Source organism: Mandrillus leucophaeus, unplaced genomic scaffold (genome assembly GCF_000951045.1).
Source record: "Mandrillus leucophaeus isolate KB7577 unplaced genomic scaffold, Mleu.le_1.0 Scaffold1080, whole genome shotgun sequence".
Taxonomy (NCBI): Eukaryota; Metazoa; Chordata; class Mammalia; order Primates; family Cercopithecidae; genus Mandrillus; species Mandrillus leucophaeus.
In genome coordinates, this window is record NW_012098988.1 from 406,667 (window position 1) to 429,757 (window position 23,091).

The 23,091-nt window shown below is 40.9% G+C and overlaps 2 protein-coding genes across 5 annotated transcripts in view; one reads left to right on the forward strand and one right to left on the reverse strand.

Moving 5' to 3' along the window:
• CRYBG3 (beta-gamma crystallin domain containing 3) overlaps nt 1-10,306 on the forward strand; it is a 123,945-nt gene extending 113,639 nt beyond the window's left edge. The window contains exons 19-22 of the mRNA XM_011986849.1: nt 2,123-2,246; nt 6,500-6,658; nt 7,641-7,800; nt 8,579-10,306. Of these exons, the coding sequence (XP_011842239.1) occupies nt 2,123-2,246; nt 6,500-6,658; nt 7,641-7,800; nt 8,579-8,667 (532 nt within the window). The 3' untranslated portion in view covers nt 8,668-10,306. The remainder of the gene's footprint in view (nt 1-2,122; nt 2,247-6,499; nt 6,659-7,640; nt 7,801-8,578) is intronic.
• MINA (MYC induced nuclear antigen) overlaps nt 7,177-23,091 on the reverse strand; it is a 30,560-nt gene continuing 14,645 nt past the window's right edge. For 2 of the 4 annotated variants that reach the window (XM_011986837.1, XM_011986827.1), the window contains exons 5-10: nt 19,694-19,797; nt 16,060-16,162; nt 15,116-15,284; nt 12,639-12,727; nt 11,103-11,192; nt 7,177-10,653 (exon numbers count right to left, since the gene is read on the reverse strand). In XM_011986837.1, the coding sequence (XP_011842227.1) occupies nt 10,495-10,653; nt 11,103-11,192; nt 12,639-12,727; nt 15,116-15,284; nt 16,060-16,162; nt 19,694-19,797 (714 nt within the window). In that variant the 3' untranslated portion in view covers nt 7,177-10,494. Of the gene's footprint in view, nt 10,654-11,102; nt 11,193-12,638; nt 12,728-15,115; nt 15,288-16,059; nt 16,163-19,693; nt 19,798-23,091 lie in introns of all 4 variants that reach the window. The other 2 variants (XM_011986819.1, XM_011986812.1) reach the window with 1 other exon arrangement.

Genomic DNA, 23,091 nt, shown 5'->3' on the forward strand with positions numbered 1-23,091 from the left:
ATACATGTATAATAGCTTCAATTTTCTTCTGTAAAACATTTTAAATGGTTTGATGTTTATTCAAACAAATTGATTTATTCCATCTAAGCATAAGATGCCAATATATTATTTAACAATTAACTAAATTTTACATCCCTGTGATAGAGGTCTTTCACAACATTTTAATCCATTTCTTTCCTTTACATTTCTGAGTGAAATTGATATTTGACTCACTTCTGAAAATTTCTCACTTACTTCATTTTTTTCTGGAACACTGGTGCCATTTTATCTTGACATTCTTATTTCTTATTTCTTCTCTTTGGCTTGTTAACCACCTACTCTCACTATTCCAAATTCTCTTTAAAAAGAATTTGAATATGGAATAAGGAACAGGGAAGGCTGCCTAAGGATTTTCCTAGGTTACAGAACACTACTTAATGTACAGCCAGCTTCCGTTCGTGGCAAGTTGGGTTTGTTTTGTTTTAATCCCCATGCTGTGCCACATCTTTGATCTGTGATGATGTCAGCCATGCTTAAATGCACCATCCCACACAGTTTTCCAACTGTAGAATTCATTTAAATCAATACATAATTAGGTACCTTTTCCTAAAATCTTACCTAGATTTTATAACTGAAACTTCCCTGCCTGTTTAAATCTGCGGCGGGAGAGGTGGCCAAGCCTGTCTGTGGTCATACTGACCTGCCTCTGCACCAGTCTGATTGATTAGATTTCTGTAGGAAGGAGGGGTCAGGAATGGGCTATCCATTTCGTTCATCTCTCCAGAATTTGGCCGGGTCTGATCTTGGTTGTGGGGAGCAAGGAGGACTTTTATTAGTGGTGGTCAGGTTAAGTCAGTCATCCCTACCCAAGCTTTCATAGTTGTAATACATCAAGCTTTCCTCAGCTCTTCGCTTCTCCCCACAACTTACGCACAAGTTGATATCTTTTCCTGCATTACCTGAAGCACAAGTCCTTAAGGAATATTGCACTTTGTAAGTTTTAGAAGTTTTTCTCTGGAAAATCGAGGGGCTGAAGTTGCTGCCATAGCAGCACAAGCAACCCTCTGTAGCTTGCATCCTAAGCCCTGGATGACCCTGTTCCTGAGCTCTGGTCCATCTGATAAGCAGGCTGCCTTGCCTGTTGCTGGTGCTCTTTGCCTCATCCACAAGGCTTTACATCCCTTGGTGCAAGCCAGGACAAACCCTGCCATGATTCCAGGTTCTTTAGCAAAATAAAGCAAGGCAGCCATCTCATCCTCCACACACTTTCTTAAAGCACTGTGTACACTGACCTTGAGTCCTGCTGAGAATTTCAGGTCCTGTTAGTGACTCCGGCACATTCTCTTTAGTCATCAAGCTTAGTAATCACCTCAAGTGGTGCTCGGAAGACTTTTTCTGTATAGAGCCAGATAGTCTTTTCAGTTTGTGGGTCATTTGTCTGTGTCATAACTACTGAAGTTGCTATGGTAGTGCAAGAGCAGCCGTGGCCAGTCCTTAAAGCAGTGGGCATGACTGTGTTCCACTAAATCAGTCTTGAGACTCCAGACTCCAGACTTGAGACTCCAGTGTACTTTTACACACTTTAATGCTGCCAGAGTTGAAGGCAAGGGTCTGGGGGAGGATTCTCAAAGGAGGTAGGCCTTGAAGAAAGAGGGTGATGGGGAACTTCTGTGAACAATTCTAAGTAGTCTTGGTGGCTTTGGGGAAGCTGTGGAGGGAGGAGTGGAAGAAGATATGTCTGGAGAGTTCACTGGAGCCACACCTGGAGGCCCTGAAGGACACGTGATGTGACTCTAGGGCAGGAGTGTGTTTTTCTGCTGGTTAGGAGGTTATGGTCTGCCTTTGAATGTTAAAATGCTATGACAATGTTATCAAAGGAATATAGGATTTCAGAGATGGAGGAAACCTTGCATTCATTTTGGAAGAAAGGAAACCAGCATTGTAACTGGAACCCAAATCTTCTGAGTGTAGGCCAGTGGGCTTTCTCCTACACCTCCCTCATTTTTGTTAGGGAAAAATGTGGTTTTACAAATCTGCAAACCTAGAAGTTTATGAACGCTATAAGGCAAAGTGCAGATACTTTTGATGAGGGATTGCTTTTTTGTTTTGAAGTACACTACTATTTTCTTTCTTGTTCTCATAGATGGATAGCTTATGAAGGATCCAATTTCTTGGGAAGACAAATCCTACTCAGGCCTAATGAGATCCCAAACTGGACAGCATTCAGCAGATGGAAGACAATTGGTTCCCTCCGTCCTATGAAGCAGGTAAGGAGAAAAGAACTGTAAGATTCCAAATAGCTTGCTTTTGTGGTAGAAATGTCATAAACCACAACATCTGAAATGATGATCATTTAATTTAGTTTGACATTTACATAGTAGGGGGAGTGAATTAGGATGCAGATATCTTGTACATTTTAACCAATTTGTAAGACTGTATCTAAAGTCAACATTGGATTTCAGTTTTCAGTCCAAAGCCTCATTGGCCATGTTCACTTTTCATGGAAAACTAAGATATCATAAGTTCTGTGGCAAACCTTGGTAACAGGAATGAACTTTGATACTGTACTAGTTTTAATTTCTAAGCATTTGGATATTCCCCTCCCTACTTATATAATACTCAGGAGGGATCCTGGCAATTTAATTAAAATAAGTATTTATTGCACACCTACTGCTTGTCAGTCTTCTGTTCAAAAGCTTCCCACTGCACTTAGAATACAATCTACCCCCTACCCCACCTTGCTCCTCCAACCTCATCTCTCACATGGCTGTGTCACAGGCATCTAAGTACAGAGTGCTTTCCCACTAAGACTTTTAACATGGGCTGCACCCTCTGTGTAGTGTTCTTCCCTCATTCTTTGACTAGTCATCCCTGTAAATTCTACTTAAGTGTCAGGTCCTCAAGAATGCCTCCCCCACCTTCCCTCCCAATCTACATTAGATCATAAAAGACCTGGGGGTTCTTTTTCTATAAAAACACTGTATGCCGTTTATAACCCTAGCATTATAGTTGGATTGGGGTCTCTCCCACTCTGCAGAAAACCCTGTGAAGTCAAGGACTGTGCATGTTTTGCTCATTGTTCTACCCCTAGTGCCTGAAACAATGTCTGGAGTATTGTAGGAGCTGAGGAACTATTTGTTTAATGAAGGAATGAATATATCAGTGGATGGACCGATGATATTATGCAAAGTATAATGGAAAATATAAAGATAGATGTGATTTCTGCCATTATTATTAAAGCTTACATTTTTGTTGGGTAAAACATGTCCAACTCAAAGCAGTAACATAAAATGCAAAACAATGCATAATTATCCAAAAGCCACAGGCAGTCCCTGGTTCAGAGAAAGGAAGTATCAACATGTTTAGGAGTAGGAGGGAGGTTTCATGGAAGGTGGAAAACCCAAGTGAAACTGTCAGGGGTGTGACGGCCCGTGGATATGGCATTAGTACCTCTCTCTAATCTCTTTAGAACACTATATTGCTTGAATCCAACAACAGTCCTTTGAGGTAGGAATTATTCCCATCTTCTAGTTGGAAGAATAAGGCTCTGAGAGAATAAGGCTCCAACTGGAAAATGGGGATAATGATTCCTACCTGTGACAATAGAAGCACATTGACGAAAGTCATCCAAGTGTCAGAACCAGGATTTGAACCCAAATCTACGCTTTAAAATCCGTGTTCTGAAGCAACCACACTCTACGTTCCGTCAGCCTAAGATGAGCACTTAGAGAGTACCACCTATTTCAGGCACTGAGCTGAATACAGCCTAGTGGGTCTAAATGCTGAGGCTCTGATGTTCTGACCTGACACTTATTTAACCCTCACTTAAGTGTTAAATAAATGGTAACCAATAAAATATTAACCTAATTTATCTTCTCTCACCCTCTTCACATGCACACGTGCACACACACCATGCTTATCCCACCACTCATGAGTTCTGTTGGTTCGAATCCTGGCTCTGTCATTTGTAAGCAATGCAGCTTGGTGAGTCACTTCATTTCTTGGCACCTCAGGTTTCTCACTGGTGAAGCAATGATCACATTGCTTACATCTCATTGCTGTGACGGTTGAGTAAGATAATGTGTATGAACAGTCTGATATGGCTCTGGCTCATATTTCTATGGTAATATACTGATTTTGAAAGTGTGTTTTTTTATTGTTCACAATGTCCCTTGAGATGCTCTTTTGAGGGATACTGAAACATTAGTGGCTTTCCTGGCAGAGTGTGTGGTACAGGATCTCATGACCTTTACATCTTGCTTATTCCCCACTCCTATCATGTGGAACAGGAAGTAAGCCCACTGAAAAGCCATCAGAAAAAGCAAAGTAGAGATAGGAATTCAGTTTAGCTTTTACTAACTACATCATAATGCTGACCCTCTGTTAGACATTTTAGTAGCTAAGTTCAACACTGAAAATATGTTCCTCATTTTTTAATGGTGGTTCCTTGTTGGGGAAGGATGTCCCTGCCTATTGCTCAGGATTCTCTGGTAAAGGAGAGAACAGCCACCTCTACTTTTACAAGGAAGTTTTTTTTTTTTTTTTTTAACAAGAATAGTATGCTGTTTTCTTTCATTGTGCTTTAGGAGCTACCCGATTCCTCTTCTGATTAAACATTTAATTTCAAAATAATATTTTACTAGATTATTTTTCCTGTTGTTTATTTAGGTCACAGTTTTGAAATCCAACAAAGGAATTTGAGTTTCTAAAATAGTAGTGTGTGGGTCACATTTAAATTTGTGGTAAGGTTGTTGGTACTGCTTTAGTTCATATTCTCGTTTAGAAATTCAGGACTAATTAAAATGTGATCCTCTTTGAGGCTGGGAATTAGGAAGTCACTAAGGTACTTATAATGTATATCAGTGTTTTTAAGTATAATTACAGAGGAGTCAGACTACAAATGTGTAATAAGGGTAATTAGTACCTTGCTTGAGTTAATTGATTAAAACTGTGATGTTTGGTCCTAAAGTAATTGGAATTCTGTCATCTGTGAAGGTCACGCCTGTTTTCTTATATGTACAAGGTAATGAAAATGTAATAAAGATATACTGAAGCCTCAAGAATTAATAATTGCAGTGGGAGATCAGGCTGAATTATAGACATTTAAGTACACTACTGTTGCGTTGTTAATGTTGGAAGTAGGGATTTGAAACATTTAAAACATTTTGCCAAGTGGAGATCTTGTTCACCTGCTTTAAATGGCCAGATAATTTGCCCTTCTATTGCCTTAAGTGCTGAGAATGTGTATTTCCTTAGGAAGGCTTAATTACCAAAATTCAGTTGGCTTCATGTTGATCTATGAAGTTTCAAAAATAGTAGACTGTTCATTGGTGCTCTTACCATATTACCTATTGCATTTACCTAAGCACTATGTTTCTTAGCATGAAAGTGCTCTCAAGTAAGAGACCATTTGTTATTACTAAGCCAGGGTCCTAACTGGGATGGTAATGAGATGAACCAAAGGTGGGGATGTTGGGTGTCATGTATCTTGTTACATTAAGCCTGGAGGCCTAAGTCATAGGGCTGAAATAATGGTTTCTGTTGTGCTTCGATTATGTCCCCTGCCTTTCATTGTCTTACACGGCCACCTTTGGAATTCGTCTCTTATTCCCTGTGCCTAAGAGCAACTAGTGCATTTCAACATAGGTCTGAGAGCATCCTAGTTAAGAGGAACCTGGCTTCTTTGTATCTGTGTTCACCTTATTTGTAAAACTAGGGTCATAATTGTACTTTCTTAATAGGTTTTTGTGGTTATTCTGAAAAATAACAATGGCACAGAATGCATTTAGCATGCTGTTTACACATACTACATGTTCAATAAATATTAGCTATTCTCCTTAGAGGCAAGTCCCAGGTTTAATATTTTAAAACTTTTTATATGTATCTTAAAACTTCCAGGCCAAGGGGACGAAGTCCTTTGTTACACAATTTTTGAGTACCTCAGTATAGTCATTAAACGTACATGGTCTCTACTTTTGAAGAAATAAAGGTCTTGTGTAAACAAGTAATCACAGCTACTAGGGCCCTCAGCTGTCTGGGTTTTTCAAGACATCCCAGGGCCAACTTAATGGCATTTAGTCATAGCTCCACAGTATGTCTGATTGTCTTTCTGAAGTTGTTACAAAATCCTTGTAGGTAATACCTTACCCTTATTCTAACTCGCCTACCTCCCTCAGCACAGCTGGGACACGCTAGTTATTGAATGAAACTCATCAAGTCCCTAATTCTTTACCACCTCACTCCTCGCCACATGGAATTCTAGTGAAAGAAACTTTTACTTTATGCTGTTCAAAAGGGCCCTTTTCACAAAGTGTAATAGAGACTGTACAATTTAAGCTTTGTGCTCCATGGCCTATGGATTTACCATATTTATTTATGCAGATTTACTAAAGGGAATAAGAGTGAAACTGATATAACTAAGATAGTTACCTCTCACTTTCCCTCCCAGCTTTCCTCCTCTGGAATTATTCACTTCCAGATTCAAAAGTTTATTTCTAAATGGCTGTTTCTCCTGTCATAGCCTGCAGTGTACATCAGAATAAAGAACCGCGCCCAGGATGAATATCTGACAGTCACTGGAAATCTAGCAGACACCAGGGCAACATCTGTGTGCATTTCTCCCTATAGTGGAAAGGATACTCAGATCTGGCACTACTGCCGAGGACTCTTTAAATCCAAGGTAAGCAATCCCACTGATACAGTACGCCACTTTCTGGCCTCAGTTTTTTGTTTTGAAAACTAGAATCTTGTCAAATCAACTGGCATGATAAAACAGTGTAACTTCTTAAAAACAGGTGTTGATTATAAAAATACTGCCATATATTACTAAAACATTTATATAAAATTGACTTAATTATTTGATCTAGATAATCGTTTCAATTTTTAAGTAAACACAAAGGTTATCACATACTGTGGATATACCTAAGTGATTTTTTATTTACAACCAATGGTATAAGTCACCAGATCTAAGCTGGACAATGTGCTTTTGCAAGACGTTCCTTACTTGATGGCCCAGAAAAAATCAGCTATGTCTGATTCTAAATAGGTTGAAACCCTTTCACTTTCAAAGTATACAAAAGAAGCAGTAGAAAAAGAAAGCTGTTATTGGAAGAAGCTTAGAAAATAAAATTTAGGGTTGTTCTTTTCTATGACCCTCCCATTATGTTTAATGCATTGGGAATAGAACACTAGTTTTAAAACATTCAAACTGTGTTTTATTGTATCACCAATGGATTATCTTCTTTTTTTCATGCTTCAAAAATGAAAAACATTTAAAAGTAATTATTTTCTGGATATCTTTAGCCCATCATGCAATGTTTTCGTAAGAAAACCAAGTTCAGCATAATACATTTTAAGCAAACAAGGGTTTAACATTTAATTCCAATTCAGCAAATCTTTATTGAACATCTGTGTCAGATGTGGACATCCTATTAAAAACAAGTACCTCTATTTCAGTTGGTTTATTTCTGTACCATTTCCTACCCACAGCCATAAAGAAGACATTAAAAAAGGCTTACTGAAATTATACTACATAGTATTTTTTTTAGACAAGACATACATACTTCATGTCTATGATTTGTTTACCTAAGAGAAAAGGGACCTAATTCATCTTACTTTAGCAAACACAGTACTGCCAATTAATCATTTCTTAACCCTTTTAGGCCAGTGATACATGTCTTGATGTGATTGGTGGCCGGGACACACCTGGAGCTAAAGTAGCTCTATGGACTGAACATGGGCAATTCAGGCAGAAGTGGAGACTGAATCAAAATGGAACTATCAGCTCTTATCTCAGTGATCAACTTGTCCTCGATGTTAAAGGTGGGCCTTTAATGATACCCAATGTTGGGTCCCTGGATATTAGTTTCAGTTCCACATCTCCTCATTTTGGGTAAAGGACATCCTTATGTATAAGAGAAATGTTACGTCATTTAAAATTATGCTTGGAAAAAAGTTAAGATAGGCAGTTATACAAACAAAACAATTAGCAGAAAAAGCCAAACAACAAAGCTTAGGGTTTTTGTTCGTTAGTACAGTTGTAAAACTTGCATTTGCTACATGAACTCAGAACAGTTCTAAATTTGAAGCACCATAAACCCATGAATATCATCTGTTTCTTAGAAACATCTCCAGCTTTTCGCCAGGAATTGCCATGGTCCTTCAAACACTCAGCTCTAATTTATGGTAGGTCTCAATTAACCTTGTTTTTGAATTCAGCAAGGTCAGGGCCAGTATTATTCATGGCTGTTGCTTTAATTGGGTTAGTCAGTTTTGTTAGTGTAGAAACAAAAACACAGTACCTGACATTCAGCCAGAGTTCTCTCAGAGCACTCTGTTCTAAAGAATCGCATTGTTAAGGCATGCCGCTTATACAATCATGTATTATACCTTTTAGTATTTCAATTTGAGTCATAATAAGGTCCAATTTGAGGTGAATAATGGCTAAGCCTGTTCAGACTCAGCTTCCCATTTCAGACTTCTTTGTAAATGACACATTAATCCACTGAAATGGTGAGCTGAACAGAAGCTTGTGAAAATTGTGAAATTGCTAAGCACCTGCCTGAACAAATAATCTTTTCTTTTGGAATTTCTATTTTAGGAGGAAATTATTGTGACAAGACTCATGTAATTGTAAATCAGCCCCTGGAGGGAGAAGAAACACAGAAATGGGACATTGAAATATTATGAGAGAATCAACATCCCTAGAAAGAGTGAAGGAGGAGGAAACTCATATCTGTTATTGTCTCGTGGACATGGAAAGGAAGCTACTATCCTCACACTCCTGGATCACTGAGCAGAATGAACATTCTCTCCAACCTCTGAGACTATCGCTCTTAACCATGGAAAAGCTCAAAATATTCTTGCCATTACTCAGTGTTCCTATAAAGAAAATATTATGATGTCTGGCAAAGGTTCTATTCCTGATCTCCAGCTATGGTGAGCAAGTTTCCTGAAGTGTTTATTTTCTCTCCTATCCACCAAACGTGAATCCTATTCCTGATGGCCTGTTATTGGACACTGGTGATGCTGTTCTCCTGTAGTATTTATTAATATCCTACCTAGATGCTTGTATGAGTACAAAGCATAAGGAAACAGATTCCTATAGGTCAAGTCATACTTTTGCAAACAGATGAGTAATTTTTTAGCAACATCTGAAAATATACATTAAACTTTCCTAGATAAACTTTAAGGTTTCTATACTGAGACTTTAATAACACACCTCATTAAGTATTTATTTTTACTTGTAACTAACCCCAGGCAGGGACATCAGCTTTGTTAGGAATAAGGCACAAGTAGTAAAGTATTTTCTGTAGCTATTGTTTCCTCAGTCCTTCAAACTAGAACAGTACAAATAACCTATGACCAAACTTGCACTCTTACATGTTAACCAAGACATCCCTTTAGGTGACAAGACTCTACGACAGTGGTTACCTGTCTCCATGCTGACACTTCATCCTAGATTTCAGGAGAGGCAATTTTTTTTTTTTTTTGCCTCAAGTGAAGAGAAATTTCAAATGTCCAAATTAAAACAAAGTAGCATTTGAACCTTGACCTTACCATCTTTTTAAATAAATGTGGAGTTGATTTCTCTACTAAATAATAGAAGCCTCTTCACTCCTATGGTAAGTAACTTTTATTTAAGTAAACTCAACTCAGGCAGGAAATCACCTTTGACTTGGCTTCCAGTAGTCATGACCACCTTTTACTGCACAATTCACAAGCGTTTTTTTCCTGCTGAATGGGATTGAGACTTACATTAAGACAACTTTTCCTTTTATCCCCAACTTTTGCCAGAAAGCAGAAAAATGCTCTATTTTTATAAAGATTAAATTCTCTGGTGATATTTTTAAAAATAACCTATATGCACTTTAGAATGTAAAATAACAGTGAGTATTTTAAACTCGAAGACCCACTATTTTGAGTATTTTTTTCCATGTAAATACTGGGTTTTTATTTCAGGCTTTTCTCCATCTTTTAAGCAGCCTCTGTAACTCCCTTTTGTCCACAGGTGGTGTGTGCCTCTCATTTTGGGGGAGTATTATTTAATAAAATTTATGTTACAGGATAACTTTTAGTGGGCATGGGCTTGTCTATACACAAAGGTATGTATATTTTCACTGTAAAAAAACAATTTAAAATTTTTTCTTATTTTAATTGTTGGAAATTTTTCTAGAGCCAAAGCAGCTCTTTAAAGAAGTTGTTTCTTCCAAAGAACAAAGCCAGGTTAATGACATTCTATTCTAAATGATACATTGGAATTGTGCCTTTTCTACCACACTGGATTAAATAAACTTGTCAAAATATGGTTTTTTCATTTTCTGAGACACTTGATAATTTGCTGTTCTTTCATGTGCCCGTTAGTACACTTGGCCAAATGACCACCTATAATAGGGAGGTCTCATGTTAATAGATACGCAGGTAAGGAAACTTGAATTCATCCTCTCCTCGGCTCAGGTCTTTGCTTTTCTTTTAATATGTGCATATAAAATAGTAGCATTTGATTCGGCAAAGGCACTAGACTACTTGAATCAAACATTCTGTCCAGAGGGATAATACCAGGCTTTCCCTTTCCTCGTCTGTAGTAAGTTTCAGGTCCTTGACAGAAATAGTGGAACTGTTCCAAATTTGCTTCAGTGCATCCAAATGTGACAAAGGAAAGCGAAGTCCATGAGACTGAAAACGGATACATTAATTAGTCAAAAATATGTATACTACTTATGTCACTGAAGTGGCATTTTCCTGTAAATTTATTCTCAATACATTATTTTTGATACCCTTCATGAGTATTTTAGATATGCTACAATTAGATAACATAAAAGATGCCAACTTCTATATAAAAGGCATCCTAATTTATGTAGTAAGTGATATTAGTAATTTGAAATGCTTTACATTATACCATTCCTATAAGGCTACAGGTCCCAGCTAGTAAGCTTTAAAACTGGTGTGCATGTATCACAGAAATGTCTGACTTAATCATCCCCATGAAGGAGCTCTGTGAGTAGTGCAAAATGGTAAGTCCACAGTGCAGCCATAAAAAGCATATTACCTATAAATCAAAAATAATCCATTCTTCCCAACCACCCAAGGCACAGGATAGGCATTTGTTTTCAGTTGGAACAAACCTCTGTTTCCTCCTCATTCCCCATCATGTGTGTCTCTCTCCTATTCTTTAAGGAATGATAGATGTACACCATCTTTTCTTGAGCTTCATCCTTTGGGAAAAAAATAAATGCATTAGGCCATCAACAACACAACACTGAGGATGTCAGTGCTAGAAAGGTTTTACAATAGGTCAACATCAAGAAAAATCTTAAAAGCCTTGGTATTCAAGTGAAATTTATTGAAAACTGTTAAGAATCCTTTTGGCAAAAAGTGATGGGTGTGTGCATCCACACAATGTCTACACTTCATTAGTCACCACAAGTTACTATTTGTATGTGGCAATAAGTTGTTAAAACAGCTGGAGCGCTACCCGGAAGAGCATCCTCAGGATTTAATGAAAAAGCAATGATTTATGTATCAACTTATCAATGAAATGCTTAGTTTTTAAAATCATACCTGCACTGTCTTTTTTGGAATCAAAAACATCTGACATTCCTAGGTATAAACTGACAATTTATGAACATCATGAAGTCATTAACTCCTGAGAAATACCAGCTGTGTGATCTATAAAAAACTCCATTTCAATTACAGTACCCTTCCACATGGTCCCTATCTCCTTTCACCCCCCATCTTACACAGTGCAGTTTATCGTCTCTTCCACAGCCTTTAGTCATTCTTTGTCACCTCTTAGATAAGGGCAAAAACATCTTAGCCTAGCATACAATGTCTCAAACTGACTGGTTATCAGAATCACTGTTTTTTTTTTTTAGACAGGGATGTAGGAATGTGTACTTTTGATTCCAAAAAGACAGACAGTGCAGGTAGGATTTAAAAAACTGAGCATTCCAAGTCTGGCCCGGACGGCTGGAAAATCTGGTTATTGAGACATGTTGAGAACCCCTCTTATCCCCCTTGATCATTCATAGGATAGCTCCTCAGAGAGCTGATTAGGAGGAATGGGGAAAAGCCATATGGTATGAGATGGTTCTTAGGACTGTACAGGGAGCTCTATGAAAACATAAATCCAAAGGCTCCAAGACCAGATGAAACTCAGGAATTTATAATTTTAAAAAGCTTTCCAATCGACTCCATGATCAGTTAGCCAGTTTGGGGAATCACTGGGCTAGGAAGCAAAGTTACAGAATATAGACTTTGTTCTCCATAATCTACAGGATAGAGTTTAAGTAGATGCAATATCCACAAAACCACATAGAGAGACAGATGTGCACAGTGTGGAGGACTGGGGCTGGGAAACTCATGAATGAGGTCTGTGGCTGTCCAAGCAGGAACAGTAAGGCCTGAAGTAGGATGGGAAGCAAAGACTAGACATCAGTCACCACATAAAGGGAATGAAGGAATGTTCTGTGAGGATGAGGGCAGGAAAATATGGAATTGGAACTGTGAGATTTGGTCATCATCTGACCTGAAGAAACGGCATTAAACTGAATGCAGGTGGATTCCTAAAGATGGGCAGAGACCAGTGGTTAATCTGATAACCGAGGCCTCTGATGAAAAACACCCTGAGAAGAGAGGAAATCTCCCTCTTGGATACTCACAGATTGATCCTGATCTGGCAGTACTGTGAGGACAATGTGGTCTTTAAACTGCAGTCTCACTACACTGTCCAACCTCGGTAACTTTCCACCTAGAAAACCCCAAAGAGAGAAAGCCGACCTTCAAAAAAGGAAACAGGCAGATTCAAACGTGCTTACAGACATAGGAAACACATTTACTAACAATTTACAGGTGAATCCAAACATGGCATACACTCCAACTGGACTTTGCTTACCCCAACATTGTACTGATATTATAGTTCACATCGTTATGGAGCTCATTCTTACAGTGAAGACAGACATAGAATTAGCTAAATACCAATGTAAGTTTATAAGTACAATAGACAAAAATAATACCATCGAAGTACACACACGTAAGTATCACAGCACATAAGGCTGTGGTGCTTTCTGCACAGAACACTCACTCCTCCAGTTTCTCTCCTCTACAAGCTTCTTGCTCAACATGTGGACTCTGGAAGGACGACCTGAGTTCAAAATTGCACTATTCCACCAATTATTAGGTGTGTGACCCTGGTCAATTATTCAGTCTATGTAAGTCAAGCATAGTATCCTATAAAAGCCATCTAATAAAGTCCACAGAAAAAAAATTTTTTTTTCCAAATTGGATTTAACTTAGTGGAACAATACAAAATAAAAACAGACTAGCCTTACAGGGTCATCTGCGTGGGGAAAGAGTTGTGAGGGATCATCACTTTATTGAATATAATGGCTAAGGAAAACACTGAAGTAATCTGGGCCATAAGCTGGTGCATAAGCAAACTGTTCTGCTAAAGATTAAACCATGTGCTTGTAAAACATTTGCTATTTTGAATAGATACAATCAAAAACAAATCCTAAGCTTCCTCCAAAGACTATAATAAAAATGTATACAGAATCAGTGTTGGAAGGGACCTTATAGATTATCTCAGTGGTTCTCTCTTGGTCATAAATAAGAGTTTTATAAAAGTTAGTAAGAAATACTCTTTTCACTCAACCCTGAGAAAGAACAGCAGCCAAAAAGCTGGCCTGGCAGTCACAGCTAGGTCTTGGTGTTCTCCTGTTGAACACAGGCAGTTCCACAGAATGCTAACATCAGAGATCACTCTGTGACCGTGATAGGTCAGGACAAAACACCATCGCTCCATACATACTCATGTCTAAACTCAGGCAAGGCAAGAACATTCCAAACCACAACACTGACCAGACGTCCCCCTCCTCTGGCTAATGAGTGACCACTTCTGCTTTACCACTGATAACTTCAGCCTCATACATTCCTCCTCCTACCTACCAGATAACATTTAGGAGACTGAATCCTAGAATCCCTTCCATTTCCTGACAACATCCAATCCAGAGCAAAGCCCTGCTTCCTTGAACCCTCTCCAAAATCACCTTACACCTGAGTCCTATCAATCTTTTCTAACACCCTTTTACTGAGATGCCCTGCAGTCCCCAATGGTGTGTGGTCTTCCCACTGCACCAAGTCAATAAATCCAATTTGGTCTGAATTCAGGAGTATGTTCTTGGTGGTCTTTGCTATAGGACATTGACATCATCCATCTGGAAGTCATCAATGACATCATCCATCCAGAAGTATATCAATTGCAGGCTAAATCTGTCATAAATTAGGCACCTGTACCTTGAAGAAGGCTGACAATAATCTTGGACATTTCTTGAATCTCACTGGCTGATGGCACCCATTTTACCTATGCTATGATTTGGATGTTTGTGCCATCCAAATCTCATGTTCAAATTTGATCCCCAGTATGGAGGTGCAGCCTAAGGGGAGGTGTTTGGGTCACATTGCGGGGAGCAGATCCCTCATGAATAGATTAATTCCCTAGGGTTGGGGGCAGTGAGTGAGTTCTTGTTCCGTTAGTTCCCATGACAGCTGGTGTTAAAAAGAGCCTGGCACTTATCCTCGCTCTTGCTTCCTCTCTCACCATGTGTTCCGCAAATGCCGGCTCCCTTTCTCCTTCCACTGTGAGTGGCCTGAGGTTTTCTCCAAATGCAGATCCCAGCACCATGCTTCTTGTACAGCCTGCAGACCATGAGCCAAATAAACTTCTTTTCTATATAAATTACCCAGCCTCACGTATTCCTTTAAGCAACACAAACAAAGACAACCCATCCCTGACTTAATTCCAACAAGATTATTTCAATGTTCAAATTTTTAAAACTTCCTGAAGACTATGAATACCAGAGTACCTATAAATATACATATTTCTCACCCAAAAGGACAGGGCTCTTATTTCCCATCAGGCTGGGATACAAGTTCTTTCCAAATGACTTCTAAGATGCAGGTTACTAAAGGTTGAGTGCAGCACATCTCGTCTGACCATATACACTAAGGATGGATGTAGGTCCACATTAACATGAAAGCACTTCAAACTTTCCATCTGTTCGAAGAGGCGCCTACCCAGAAAAACCGCAAACATCCTGCATTAGCCTCTGACCACCCAGAAGAAAATAGCAAGCTCCACCTGGTGTTGACAGCTCTGCCCCATCTCCCGCAGAGTAAGGGGGGAGTCTGTGCATAATAAAATCCTTCTTCATGTCTGAGGAAAGCAGTTCTTTGGTGCCCTCCAGCCGGTCCGCAAGCGTCCTCAGGAAGCCACTTAATCGTCTTGTTGCAACAGTTGTGGATTCCACCTGCTAGGAACACAGAAGTGAGTCCTGGCCCAGATGCCAGCAGAACTTACTGCCCAGCTCAGTCTCCACAGTAGACTGCAAAACTGCCAGCCACCCGGGATGGACATTAATCCATGTCATTCCAAAGGGGAAGGGACAACCTGAGCCCCTAAGAATATCTCATCATTTCCTTATAAACACTGTTAATTCTAAGCTGCCTGTTGTTTGCAAAAACTTTTCAGAATTTTGTCTAGAAATAGAGATCCTTGGGAAAATGGTACAGTCTGAGCTCTGCCTTTTGGAAAGCAGGTCACTGTCCTAAGACGAATGCTTCAGATAGAGAAAGCAACCTTTGCTCAACTCAGCTCTAATCCACTCATCTCAAAACTAATCAAATAACACCCCTGTTTCAAAAGGTAATAAAAGAACAGGAGGCCAATGAATACACCGAGGCCAGGATCTCCAGTACAGTGGGTCTCTCTTAACTAGTAATCTGATGTGTGCTAAATCTACAGTTCTCCTGGCCATATTATTCATTTACTCAACCAACATTTTCACACTGCCTGCTACTGCCACGGTGAAATACAGAGCTGTCTGTACAACATCACAGTTCTCTGGATCACCACATAACACACGCGGCACTCCACTCATTCTGCAAATCACACAGCTCAGCAGTGCAGCACAGTAGACAAGCCTGGCTCATGTGGGAAGAAGTATCCTGTGGTCCTTAAGGTAGGACTTCAGCTGGCCTGGGCTGCAGCTACCATCTTTCATCCTAGCTGCCTTTACTCCTTACCAGGAGCAGCTGCCGGGGTATGCCGGCCCGTAGTTCCACGTCTTCCTTTGCGGTATCAAATACAAGCCCCGAGATGGTATCCAAAAGGAAATCTCCCCATGAACTAGGATATGCACCAAGGGGGGGAAAAAAAAGCCAAAACAGTGAGCACATACGAAATATACATAAAATAGTTATTGCTAGTAAAGCCAAAAGCTACAGATTGGATTATGGCTTCCCTGTCCAGGCATTTTGAGTTCCATTAATTGGACATTACTCAGCATGGAAATCTAAGACCTTCATCAACCACCCTGTGTCCTCCCTCCCCATTCCAGACGCTCACTTGCAAAATTAAAAGTGGGAAGCTAGGCTTCAATACTGGTTTCTCTTAAAAGCTCTCAGAAAATCAACCACAGACTTCCATAAAACAGGAAGTTCAACAGACCAAGTTTTTAACAAAAGTGTCTATGAGAGGAGATTTGTAGGAAACATAAACAGTCATTATAGGACCTAAAACCAAATTTTATGTGCAATAAATACAACAGAAATTTGGGGTAACAGCAAGATCTCTGGATTGTGTAATTATTTGAACAGTTGTATGTTACATTTTCCTTGTCACTTACAACAGGGATGCTATTCCTGAATAAAATATCTACCATCAATAATTCCAAAACAATTATGTCTAAGCAGTGGTTTTACCAGGGGATAGAAGCCAGTGACTAAAAATAACATCTAGGGACAAGCATCCCTATTCAATTACCTTTGCTTTCTCTGGGGTATCTGGTCCTAAGTGTGTGCCGGTGTAAGAAACGCACTCTGTGGGGATGCTCTCTTTAAACATTTCTTAGCAATTTAACATTTTCCTGTGTCACCAGCAGATTTCAAATTGCCGGAGAGTGGAAAATGGAAATTCACAGTATGACTTTTACTTCTCACTCAGTAAGCAAAATTAACACTGTTACGCTTCCCTCCCAGAAAAGTTGCAAAGGAGGACAAAAGCCACATGAGAGACAGTTTTCCCAAGACATCTACTAGCTGGCAGCCTCACTGCTTTGCGACTTAATGTGATATCCAACCCTGCATCTTTCGTTGAGTCTCAACCTGGAGGGCGTATGCAGATCTCTCAGCACATAAAATATGCGCTTCCTTTGCAGGGTTTTGTAGGTGGAAGTCATACAGCAACAGCTCGTGGAGGAATTTTAGTAGAAGTTAAATAGTGCTCTTCTAAGAATATTCAGAATAGACATGGGGACTTCGCACAATTTAGGAATATCTCTTGAAGGGTTCACTTTGGTAAAACCACCAAATCAACGACATACAGCAGACCCCCAAACACTCCAACAATGCTACCTTGAGAGGTGTTAGGAAGAGGCCCCAAATATTCACCTTTCCATGGTATCTGAAGGAGCATTAGGCTCAAAGCACAGGATCATTTCTGGGGAGCAATGGCCCGCAAGTCACATCTTCTCATTCTAGCTCCAGCATCACTGACCAAGACACAGGTCAAAATCCAGCCTGGACACATTGATCATGGTACCCACCCACAACCCTAGGCAGGCAACTTCTGTAACTTAGGAAGCTCTTCTCCAGCCCCAGCTGAATGGAGAAGAAATGAATAGGACTCAGGGGCAGCCAGCCAGTTTTTCACTCTTGGGACTGGGAAACAGAGAGTGAGTCAGGTCCTTGGCAGAAGCAAAAGCTAATAGGATCAATGAGATAGAGGGAGGTCAGAGCACCAACTGGTGATGGCTTAATGTTATGAGTAAACAGAAGCTACAGAAGGAATAGAAGGGAGAAAACACCAGTCACTAGAAAACCAGTTGGTAGCAGCAAGAGAAATGGAAAAGAGAATTACAGAAAGGGAGTAGCTGAGAAACATTAATGATGGGACACCAGCAGATGCACGATGTTCAAAGGGCCAAACTATGTGGTCCAGAACTGCTCTGAATCCAGAATGGACTTCTGATTCCAGCCTCTCCGTGGCCTGGCGCTTCTATAGTTTCTAGGACTCACTCCCTCAAGTGACTCTGTGCTTCTTGGGCTGGCTTTGGTGACTTTCTGTCCCTTAAGATGCAAGGAACCTACGTAGCCAAAGTGATGAGGGCATTTTTCAAAATGGAAGCCTAATACAAGCTTGGGCTTTCTACTTGTGGGAAAGGTAGCACTAAACTAGGGCCAGACCTCAGCTAGTTCCTCCAGTAAGTCTTTTAAATGTAGAGGTGAAATTCACACTGAAAAGTCTGATGAAGAAACAGAGGTATGCTTACTAACTTGTTTTGCAAGTTCTGACCTTGAAGGTAGGAGGGGACTTGCCATTCCTTGGACCTAGAATGTCCGCTCCTACTCTGATCTGCTGACCCACCCCTACTTACTCATCCTTAAAGACTCACTCAGCACTGGTGTTATTTCTGAAGCCTTCTCTAACGCCCCTACTTAGCTAAATGCATTCCTCTAAGCTCCAAGAGTCTCCTCCGCAAACCTACAATAGAATTTATCACACCATCTCTTCTACAACCACTTCCAAAGTATAAGCTCTCTCAAAGTCCCTTCAATACAATCTTTGAATTCCCAGCAACAAACACAATGTCTAGTACGTATCTGCTTAACACATTAACTCATGACTAGTATTTTTTTTTTTTTTCCTGAGACAGAGACTTGCTCTGTCACCCAGGCTGGAGTGCAGTGGCGAGATTTGGTTCACTGCAACCTCCACCTCCTGTGTTCAAGTGATTCTCCTGCCTCAACCTCCAGAGTAGCTGGGATTACAGGTGCACACCACCACACCTGGCTAATATTTGTTTTTGTTTTTGTTTTTTTTTTTTAGTAGAGACGGGGTTTCACCATGTTGGCCAGGCTGGTCTCAAACTTCTGACCTCAAGCGATCCACCTGCCTTGGCCTCCCAAAGTGCTGGGATTACAGGAGTGAGCCACCATGCCTGGCCATGATTAGTATTTTAAATATGATTTGGGCCAGCAAGGTTGCTGCTTTTCGGATATAACTCACATAGCACTGCCACCCAGTGAGGAGGTACTAGCTGAAATGAAACAGGATTTTAATTGGAACTGCTGTCAGCACATGCACTTTAGTTCCTGCTGTTCCAGACTGCCTGTCCGACTTTAACTTCATGGACTGTAAAAAGAGAACCCCTCAAAAGAGATCAAGAGATTTCAATGGGTACAGAGTTTCTGTTGGAATAAAAATATTTTAGAAACGAACAGTGGTGATGGTTGCACAAGAGTGTAACTGTAATTAATGTCAAACTATATATGCTTTAAAATGGTTCAAAATGATATATTTTATGTTCTATATATTTTATATTAAAAATAAAAAGAGAGAGTACGAGTTAGCCTGGCATCACTAACACACTGATGTACTCACAGCTCGTCTCTTTCTTTCCAAACTATAGGACTCTCTATTTGGGCAACGCCCCATGTCCTACATAGAGTCAGGTTCATGATGTCCCCAGGGGCAAGTCCAGAGGGGCCAGTCACATACATGGGACATCAAAGGAATGTAGAAGTCAGCAAAGGACACAGAAACCCTGGGGTCTGCATAGGAGGCAGGGGCCAACTCCCTCATGTCCCTCCCGAACGTGGCTGCTGTGGCCAGGACTCGGCGCCGTCCTAGCGTGCGCAGCCGGGAGGCCGTGTTTACTTGTTCTGGTAGGTGCTGATGGTCACGTGAGTCGAGTGGGCCAGCCCCGCAGGAGTATCCGCTTGATGAATGGTTCCTCTGGGAAAGTACAACAAATCACCCGGCTAAAGGAAGGAATAGGAAAGGGGAGAGAAGTTAATAACTATTCCTTCTCAGTCCTTCTTTATTTCAGGGAGATAAATATGGGCTTTGAGTCTCAGTTCGCCATTCAAGAAACCGCGACCTCAAGATGCAGTTGATACGCTGGGCTCAGGTCACGTGCAGCTAGTCTAGCTTCTCTGTGTCTGTGGGCCTGTCACTGTTAACCACAATCCACGAGGGGCTCTCAGTGCCTGAGGAACTCTCTTTTCATTCTCAAGCTGAGACTAGACTCATCTGAGACTACCCTGTCCTGATATAGGGATCAAGGATAGTAACACTCTGTGCCTGGGAAGCCTGCTTCCTCCCTCTTGCATGCTTCAGTGGTTAACAGGAGGAGCTTTAATTTAGAGTCACATAGACACTGCCACTTACTGGCTGATGATCTGGCAATTACCTGCCCAAAGTCTCAGTTTCTTTATCTGTAAAATGGAGGTTCATAGCCCCAAAACTTACAGGATTATTCTGAGGGTTAGAGGTGCTGCTTCCAAGCTCTTAGGGCCATGATGGGCATGTGATTGGATGACATGATCTTATCTGCCAGTTTCCCACTTCCTGATAATTTTTGAGTACTCCCAGGCACAGGGTCTGTATCTTACCATCTTGTCTTTCTCAGAGCCTATCCTAGCAAAGCACCTAGCACTCAACACAGGCTCAACGAATGTTGGGATGAATTGAAAAACTATACAATCCTCATTTGAACTGAAAAATCAGATGTAATCAAAGATTCATCATTTTCCTAGGCAGCTGAGCCTCCCCTACCCTATTCCAAGTGAGTGGACCAAAACCTTCTCCCCACATTACTCCTGCCCTGAGCTACCTCCTTCCTAATCCCACTGAGGCCAAAACATTCCATACAGCAGCTACCTACAGAGAAAAGAGGGAATCTGGAGGGCAGCTCATCTTCTCTCTGCAACTACAAGAGTCAGTCTAGTGCAATGGTTAAGACCATGAGCCCTGGAGAAAAAGCTCAAGAAATACGAGCTTTAAGCAACAGGAATATATCATGATGTATATTCATAAGAGCTATCTTGGTTGCAAATTTTCCCTGAATGACAACAAACTGACAGTACTTCAAGTAAATGCTTTACTGATAATTATAACTATCGTTCACTGAGTGTCTCTGTGCCAGCCTGAGTGAGACTCTTATGTATACAGTCACACGTCACTTAACAATGGGGTTATGTTCTGAGAAAAGTGGTTTGTCACTGTGCAAACATCAAAGTGTACTTACAGATCGAGGTAGTATAGGGTGCTACCAAGATTACATGGTGCAGCCTACTGCTCCTAGGCTCCAAACCTATACAGCACGTGACTGTACTGAATACTGTAGAAAACTGTAACACAATGATGTTTGTGTACTTAAACATATCTAAATGTGGACAAGTAAAAATACAGTATAAACAATAAAACATGGTACATCTACATACTCTGGGCGAGCCCGTCAGTGATGGTAAGTGAATGGGAGAACCCAAGACCCCACTGTACACTTTTATACGACTAGCAAAGAAGTAGGGTTGTTTACAGCAGCATCACCACAAACACGTGAGTAATGCTTCACACTACAACATTTTACAATGGCTACGATAACACTAGGTGATAGGAATTTTTCAGCTTCATTATAACCTCATGGGACAACTGTCACAGATGTCTGTTGTTGACTAAAACGTCAAGTGGCACATGACTGTGTATTTCATTGATTTCATACACATTTGCTCCACCCTCCTGGCTGGAAAAGCCAAGTAAACATCCTCCCCCACAGTCTCCTGAAGGAATGCAGTACAGCAACCCCAGAGAAACCCCTTTTGGGCTCCTGACCTCCAGAAGCATAAGATAATGAATTTATTTGTTTTAAACCACTGATTTAGTGGTAATTTGACAAGAAGCAACAGGAAAACAAGACAGACATACAGATATTGCCTCTAAAGATTTTTTTTTTTTTTTTTTGAGACGGAGTTTCGCTCTTGTTGCCCAGGCTGGAGTGCCATGGCGCGATCTCGGTCACTGCAACTTCCGCCTCCTGGGTTCAAGTGATTCTCCTGCCTCAGCCTCCTGAGTAGCTGGGATTACAGGCATGAGCCACCACACCCAGCTAATTTTGTATTTTCAGTAGAGACGCGGTTTCTCCATGTTGGCAGGCTGGTCTCGATCTCCTGACCTTAGGTGATGCACCCGCCTCGGCCTCCCAAAGTGCTGGGATTACAGGCGTGAGCCACCGCACCCCACCTAAAGATTTTTATTGTAAAGGAGGCAGCAAAATAAAATTTTTCAATCCTCATAGCCTACAAGGTAAATATCATGATCTCCATTTTAATAAAGAGGAAACTGAGACTTGGATAAATAACTTGACCAAGGGCATATAGCTAATAAGTGACAGCAGCTGAATTCAAACTCAGATCTGTCAGATCCCCGAGCCAGAGTCGTATTTCCATCACAGGGGTGCTCTCATCCTGGGAGTCTGGGTCTGCAGATGAACCGCACGGGCTGCCACTGGTGTAGGGGCAAGCAGCAGATAAGGACTCCAAGACCCCCACTGTCACCCTCCCATGCCCATCCCCCAACCACAGCCACTCAGCCTATTTCATCTTTGGGCACTGACACAAGGTTTCGCCTGAAGAGGCCCACTGGTTAAAAGCTCAAATGTGGGCAGGATGCGGTGGCTGGGCGTGGTGGCTCACACCTATAATCCCAGCACTTTGGGAGGCTGAGGCAGGTGGATCACCAGGTCAGGAGTTTGAGACCATCCTGGCCAACATGGTGAAACCCTGTCTCTACTAACGATACAAAAAATTAGCCAGGCGTGGTAGCGGGCACCTGTAATCCCAGCTAGTCAGGAGGCTGAGGCAGGAGAATCGCTTGAACCAGGGAGGCGGAGGTTGCAGTGAGCCAAAATTGCACTATTGCCCTCCAGCCTGGGTGACAGGGCGAGACTCTGTCTAAAAAATAAAAGAAAATAAAAATAAAAAAAAAACCTCACATGCACATACACATACACAGTTAAACAACACTGCACAACATGGTCTTTCTCCGTCCAGGAGACTCAGGGCATCTCTTAATGGACTCTGTTCACTGCGTGTTTAATGGGCATGGCAACAATACAAAGAATCCACACCCTTTACACTTAAAGGCCACTATGAAGCCTGACCTTCTCGGGCACAGCAAGTAGCCAGGTCATTAGCCTGAGTAACTCAGCCCTGACCTCCAGACTATTGATGGCTTAGTCTTTAAAGATAACCAACCACGAATCTATGTAAACATGG